General features: G+C 34.5%; 1 protein-coding gene across 1 annotated transcript; it reads left to right on the forward strand.

Moving 5' to 3' along the window:
* The first annotated feature begins 1,948 nt into the window (after positions 1-1,948).
* LOC130052265 (apolipoprotein D-like) lies at positions 1,949-8,107 on the forward strand. Its single transcript, XM_056156710.1, has 4 exons — positions 1,949-2,046; positions 4,849-5,119; positions 5,654-5,718; positions 7,666-8,107. The coding sequence occupies exons 1-4, from the start codon at positions 2,023-2,025 to the stop codon at positions 7,882-7,884; spliced, it is 579 nt and encodes a 192-aa protein (XP_056012685.1). The 5' UTR covers positions 1,949-2,022; the 3' UTR covers positions 7,885-8,107.
* Positions 8,108-8,326: the final 219 nt, after the last annotated feature.

The raw sequence follows: 8,326 nt of genomic DNA on the forward strand, positions 1-8,326 counted from the left end.
GAAGACATGAAACTGATATGGTCTCATTAAGTGTTAATTCTAAATTCTTATGTTTATTTTTTTCTCGTGGAAGTTTGATATGTATCACTGTTTTTATGATATATTTATTAATCGGTATGTATCGGAGAATAATGCACGCGACATTTATTTTATCTCTGCAATAACCATGGTAGAACTGTATTCAGTTTTCATGCTCTTACATGTGTATATACCCACAACTGTCAAAAATTGATTGCAAGTACATTGTAACGTCGCCAAAATTATAAAAAATTAAATAAAAGACAATTTCGGCACACTACAAAAACACCTCAGTCAAAATAGATTTTACATCTTTAATCTTGAACAAGCATCAAATCATTTTCATAAGTTTCTACATTATAAACATGATAAACAATAATGGCGTACAGTGGCTTCACTACAAACCAGCGAAATCCCAGTTCTCACAGTTAATCACCGACTCCAAACACATGTTTGAACCCCGAAACTGACACGCATACATCGCACGAACGTCCCCGCCATCATCAGATTTAGATCTGATTATGCAAAGTTTTCTACAGACAGTCCCGTGTCATGTCGATCTGCTATGGCCGCATCTTGTGTCGAGTTTTCTTCGTCTGCCAGATGCTGCGCGTAGCCCCATGACAACGAGCAAACAAATAGAGTGGTGGATCTAATTACTTTACGTTTCAAATAAATTATCAAATGTTACAATGCAATCACTTCAGATACAAATTGTTAAACATTTAAATGTAATTATCCTCTACATATCGTAACAACATGTATATTGAATCAACTCACTGTATTTTTCCCATGGTAACCACTCTATTGACAGTTATGTTTGAGTGAGAATTTCGTTAAGTTGATACAACTTGTGTCCATACCTCCTGTACATGTATTTATACAATGATATTTACATTTCCAATGTTTGTACCTTTGATATGTTTACAAATTTTGAAATTAGTCATTCCCTAATGAATAAGCTACAGTTGTTAACAATAAAGCCGTCGAGAAGCGTCGCAGTTTAAAAAATGCAATTTATTTCTTAAAACTAATGTATGATTAAATCTAACAAATTTTGACATATGTAATTTTCTTTATCGTGCGAACGCTAACTGTAATATAACACCTCCGTTTTTAATATAAGTGGGTTTTTTTTTCACTTCTAACATCATGCGCTTGGCAAATAAACAGTTCTCATTTCAAAGTTCTAATGTCAGGCACTTGACAAATAAACAGTTCTCATTTAAAACTTCTAATGTCAGGCGCTTGGCAAATAAACAGTTCTCATTTGAAACGTCCTAGCTTATGCAGTTGCCTGGGATCCAACCCATGGCCTCCCGGTTTCCAAGTGAGCGCTCTACCTACAAGGCTACCGCAACCAGTTCAGTACTACCGTTCCGATAACAGCGTGTCACTTAACTGGATCAGTATTGGTCGATCGTGCAAATGCTTGGACTAGGCTTCTTATAGATATCAAAGACACTTGTTTTTACATTTGTTCTCAATGACCAATCACGCATAGCTTATAGCGTGGTAATCCAAACTCACTTTTATTGAAACCACACGGCCAGTCAGTGAGTGAAATTTGCACGCTCGATCAAACGAAGTGGCAGACTGTTACTGGAACAATTGTTAATTCAACATATATGTAAATCTTTATCATATATGTTAATTGCTTTTTTTGGTATAATACGTTTCAAGTCTTGCTCATATAAAACCAATGTCAACCTACATATGTACATCGATGTTCTGAGCTTAATTGGTTTAAAAAGATGGGTGGGTGGGTATCCGTCTTGTTGTTATTTAGATTTTAATATGAATATACTGCTGCATGAGCTCCATTTTGACATGGATGGTCTGTATTCATGATACATATATTCTATTTTGCTTGCTTCTGAATTTCTTCAAACTTGCTCGTTTATGTAACGCTGATAAGGCTTTCAAATCAACGTGTTCGTACATGTGAAAAACAGGCTATATAAATCGCCACCTAATAATAATGACCAGTATAACGACTTAAAAATGGAGACAATGATTATAATCCAGGTACGTGACTTTGAGTTTGTAATGCTTATTTGGGGGTGGGGTGGGTGGTGGTGGTCGTGGTACAAAATTAACTTTAAAAAAGTCGTAACGTTGATTACATTATTTTGTCAATATGTACTACTCTTGTTATCAGTGATAATGAGATTTTCAGGTTTTCTGTATATTCCTGTAAATCCTATATATATCACACTTTGCACTGGGAGCCATAGTTTGAGTAAATTTCCAATAGAATCCACATTGAATAAGCTTACGTATTTGAGAAGTTGTACCATATTCATCAGAATTTCATGAATATATATTTCAATAGTATTTAAAATCACGCCTATAATAATGTACGCAATGAACGTGTAGTCTTACTTTTGCCATAGCGATGATTTGAACAGAATATATTGACCGTATACTGAAGAGTCTTGGATAAGAGTACCACAGGGACTGTTTGTTTTATGTAAAAGATTGGTAAATATTCGTTCTTGTAAGATTCACACCTCTGTTGTGGCGCCAGCCAGGTTCCAAAGGCCATGACCTGAACACTAATACAATGAAAATGTGACACGTGTTCTGAAAAGATTTTTCAAAGATACTTTTCGATAAATGGTATAGTGATACTAACTTTAATGGCCGATCCTGATCCTCTGTACCCTAACTAAATGCTATAGAATAATTAGGCCTACACTGTACATTCATACCTTGTTTGATTTCTAAGTCGAAGATTTTTGCAATTTCCTGAACATCTCCCTCTGAAAATGAGTACTGTCTGTCTTTTGAGCAAATTGGAATCCCCTTTGCAAAATTGTGCGTTAAGGCTAGTTAAATAGGCCAAACTATTTTTGAGAAGTCGAAAATGTTACCGTTCACCGACCGTCAGACAACTAACAAACTTCGATCAGAAAACATATTAAAGATTCAGATGTAACCGCCAAAAATTTACAACGAGTTTCTTAGTTTAACGCTATAAATAATGTCTTTAATTCGATCACCCAAAATTGAAATACTTTTAAGAATTTTTGTTGAAAACATTCGATCTATAAAATTGTACTGCAGTGCAGGACACCCTATCCTACATGTAGAACATGTTTACATCTTAAACGAACTTGGTTTTAATTCCATTTAGAAATCCATTTTATACTCTAAGTTTTTTTTCCAGAAGAAGAAATTCTGCAATTTACACATAATTTCATATCCCAGTCAATTGGACAAATAACTTTGAATTACCGTACCTACATTGTATACTGGATTCCAAAACTTAACAAAAATCCTTACAGAGATACATTACAAGATGAAGGAAATGTTCTATCAAACCCCTATATTTACTTCTCGCAAAAGTATTTTAAAACTCCTGTGAAGGAGAGACTTCAGATGTATTGAGCCACAACATATGTGAGAAGTTGTGTAAATCAAATGTGGATTCTCAAAAATTCCAAAGTAATTTGAGTTAGTTTAAAATAGCAAATTAAACTTTTCAAAATCAACAACAGCGTACAAATTTTCAACACTTTACACAATCATTTCTCACTATAAATTAATATTAGGCTATTTAACATAGTAAATAACTGCTTCAATAAAAATGGGAAATATTTATATTCATCTGATTCTACGCACTAGTACTCTGAAATTGATATTGAAAATATGCTGGAGTTCTTTATTGGCAATATATATCTACGTGGTCTTTGGTGATCAACATTCTGTTGGAATTTCCATATCTAACTGCGGCCTTCAACTCGGCATTAAGATACACCGACAACGTTTTATCTATAAACAATTCCCACTTTCATTAATATGAACTCGAAATAAAAGACACTCAGATTCTTTCATATTTGGATATTTTTATTTAACATGGATGTCAATGACAAACTAACACCTCAACTATATGACAATGGATGACTTCAACTTCTTCACCGTCAACTTCCCATATTTATATATCAATATTCCATTATCACATGTATATGGTGTTTATGTCTCTCAACTGATTCCATACGCGAGGGCATGTTCTGCTGATGGTCTATTTTAAGTGAAGGAAATCTGCTGAGAAGAAGTTTATGTTGCAGGGGATTCCACAATCTTGTTTAAAGCCAGTATGTCGCAAATTCAATGGTTCTCAGATTTAATTTGCAAAATCAACCTGTCATTAGGTCGAATGCTGTCTGACGTATCTCATATCAATTGTTAGACCATTCTTTACATACTAAGTTTGACTTCGTATTACCTCGCTTACCCGATAAATACATAGGGCTCAAGGCGGGTGTGACCAGTAAACAGGGGATGCTTACTCCTCCTAGGCACCTGATTCCACCTCTGGTCTTTCCAGATGTACGTGGCTACCTTACTCTCAATTTTGTATTCGTTATATCTTCGAATTTTCACTATTATCCCCTCGCAATTTATAACAAAGGGGGGATTTAGTAACAAGACCGTTCTTTTGTGGTTGAACATAACGCTGACCTCTGACATACGCTAGAGGCTGGAATGTTTTGCTTAATGGATTTGATACTTCACATAAAGCTTTCTTATCAAGAGGGGAATGATCTCATTGATTTTGGGTTCAAAGGTTAAGGTCATTAGGAGACTTAATAGACAAAACCTACATAGTGAAGGCTTTTGATTTTTAAATACAGTATCGGTTTTATCATACTTTAATGATTTTATAAAGTATATCAAGAACATATGTTTGATGTTTGAAACACTATCCTACTTTGTATTTACATGTACTTCCATATGCAATGTTCATCATGACCATTACTATTGTATTGTGACTAAGATCATCTACTTAATTAGATATACTACTCCATAACGTATTGCTTTTAGATATTCTTGTTTGGAATAAGCAAAGCGTTCATGTTGAGTGCTGATTCTTGTAAGTCTCCGCCTGTAGCCAATGGATACCAGAACACGAGATACAACGGACTCTGGTATGAGGTATCTAAGGCCCAGACAGCTGGCGGAGCGTTCTTTGAGAAGGACTGTGTATGTACGACTATCGACGTGCAACCTGTGCCCTCAGCAACCAACGGAGATTCTAAAGCCATCAACAGCTGCCGGAAGATTACACCCACGGGGAACTTTATGAATGCGACAGGTCCGTGTCTCTAACAAACTTCTCAGTCTCCGGACTGTCATAATATAATATTTGCATAGATATACAAAAATCCAAACAAGTTTAAAAAGAAAGAAATTGGGATCTGTACTAGAATTGTGATTAGATATTACATGTACTGATTTGCTCCTATATAAATCATTTGCTTATTCACGGATGAAAACATTTGATCTTCTATAGAATGAAACCTGTAAACTCCTGTCTGAGTTTATTCTTTATAAAAACAATTTACGCTTGAAATAGTATCAAATATTTTAGAACACCATGTATAGTATTTCCTTTCACGTTGAAAGTCGTATATGACAAGCAGAAAAAAACACATAAAATCATCGGTATAGTCTTCCGAAATAAAGCCATTAAGTATGATGCATTTTTAAAGCGGTTTATACAGCACAACAACACCAAAGCCATTTACATCTTTTAAATTGGTCAGCCATTGATTTTATTCTCTAGATTTGCTGTTATCTACTAATATTTTCACCATGTAGTTAAAGAAACAATTAACGATGATTACAGGAACATTATCGAACGAGGGTCCTTTGGGTCACTGGAAGGAGGGTTTCTTCCCCGGAGCTCCTAAGGTAAGCTATTGACCTTAACCCAGAATTTTCATTGGTAAGTTATTGAATTTAGTAAATTAATGACTTCTTTCCGGGACTCCTTAAGGAAGCTTATGACTTTCCCGAAACAGATAAGCTCAGAGGACATTTTATTAAATATTACCCACTCCAATTAAAACTACATCTTATATGGAAAGTTTTTCCCTCCCACTATTAAACATTTGAACAACTTGTCAGACCACATTTCAAATGCTTCTGGATTTCATTTAAACGTCTCTTGAAAGAAAAATTATCAGAAACTCAAATGTGTGATAACTATTAATTCTGTTGAAAATGCTTATCAATATTTTTTTTCCTACTTGCTTTATTTACTTTTCCCTTTCTAGTGTAACTATATCATGAGTTAAATCCAATTTACATATGACAATTGCAATGATATACTTGTACATGCAAGTATTTCGATGTACAGACTTTATGAAATTATTTAATTATTTATGAAATTATTTAAACAATAAAATGTTCTCTTTGTTGTTTCATCGGGTGATGAAGGTAGCTAGCATTGCAGAAAAAATTCATAACTCACATAAGCGGGTTATGCAAAAATTTTATGCAATGATTGATACCTTCATCACCCAATAAAACAGCAAAGAAAGACATTTTGTGTTAATATCTATATTTCTATGTATTTGTTAAAATATAAATTAGAATTAAGCTATAAAATATTATATGGTTGACACATTTGTTACATTAAACGGAACAGTCAATGCACCCTTTGACCTTGATGACGCTCCATATTTAGTAATGATTATGCAGACGGGTGGTACTAGAAAAACCGGATCGAACTAGTTTGCAACAAACATGTATTCAATGTATGATGAAAGCAATGTCAATTTCAAAAGAAATATAAGAGAAAAGATTCAATGAATATAAATATTACAACATGAATGTATACGTTGTATCCTTAATAAGGAAAATACTCGTATAGACATCGATGCCTGCTGCCATATCCCATTATGCATTCAGTACATACTGAAATATGTTTTTAAAAAAGAATTCTATCTAGGAGAACCTGGTAAGATTATCGTTTCTTCTTGGGAACATCTAAGGAAGCCAATGGCTACTATCCCTAGGTAAGCTAACTGACTTCTTCCCTGGAGCTATTAATTAGATAAACTAACGTCTTGACTTCTTCCTGGCCTGGACATCCAAAGGAAGTTAATGAAGTTTTCAAAGTATACCTCTACTATATGAAAAGGTGAAGATTACGAATAGTGATCAATCTCATTACTCCTATAAGGAATAACAAAATAGAGAGTTGGGCAAACACGGAGCCCTGGATATACCAGAAGAGAGACCATGCGCATAGAAGGAGTAAGCATCCGCTGTCGACCGGTCACACCCACCGTGAGTCCAATACCTTGATAAGATAAACGGAGTAATCTGTAATCAAAATCAGTGTACCACAAACGGCCTAACAATTGGTATGAAACACGTCAGACAGCATTTGACCCAATGACAGGTTGCATTGACAAACTATATTACACATGTATTATAAGACCATAGAATTTGCTAAATGCTGACTTTAAACGAAATTGTTGAAACTCATGTAACATCAACATGTTTGTCAGTAACATGTTTCGATTTAAAAACTGATCATACGCGGAACAAGCTCTTGCGTATTTAATCAGCTGAGAGATATAAACACCATATGCGTGTGATAATGGAATATTGTGAAATAAATATGGGAGGTTGATGATGTAGAAACTAAAATCGTCAGTAAGTATTATCTAGTAATGTCTAACAGGGTACTACAGATATATTACCCCATAACGTGTCATACACTTTTATCAAAATGCATTTGTAGAGATGATATTTCAGAATTGTTCTAGGTTTATTGGGGTGTTGATCCCATTTTCCTTTGCAGGGAATGGTAAGAGTTCTGTGACATGTAGTGATTTATAATTACAGGCAGATTACACCATCATTTATCTGACAGACAATGTGGCAGTGGAGTACGATTGCAGTTCCTTCCTGGGGCTTTATACGAACTATTGCATCCATATTCTGTCACGAACCCCCACCATATCTTCTGACGAGGAGGACGCCGCTATCAAATACGCCGAGAGTTTAGGATTAAACACTCAAAATTTACCATTTCACAAAACCTTACAAGAAGGATGCTGGTGAAGATTAGATAGACAGTTATACTATTATGTATAATTACAAGATATACTCATTTGTAGAATATGACAAAAATCGCAATGAACATTTCCTTGAATGTCCTATCGATAAAGTTTACTCATTTTGTGTAAAAGAATGCAAATAATATTTTTTGTCTTGTGTAATATAATTGCACAAAGCGACTCATTTCATTGTAGCATTTAAGGAATAAAGTTCTAATTCGATTGAATCACTCTTCGTTATATATCTTCAATTTTCGTTAAAAGGATATATACAATGGTATCGCGAAGTAATTTGTACACATATAATCGACGAAGGCGATGACGCAGAAATCATTCCAATCTTCAATTTCTATATAACATCATAATACGAACTAAACCTGCAGTCCATGTATTTTGTAATTTACTCCGTTCCTCTTTAGTCCCCAAACGATCAAGTCGAAGGGAAC

Source organism: Ostrea edulis, chromosome 2 (assembly GCF_947568905.1).
Source record: "Ostrea edulis chromosome 2, xbOstEdul1.1, whole genome shotgun sequence".
Classification (NCBI taxonomy): domain Eukaryota; kingdom Metazoa; phylum Mollusca; class Bivalvia; order Ostreida; family Ostreidae; genus Ostrea; species Ostrea edulis.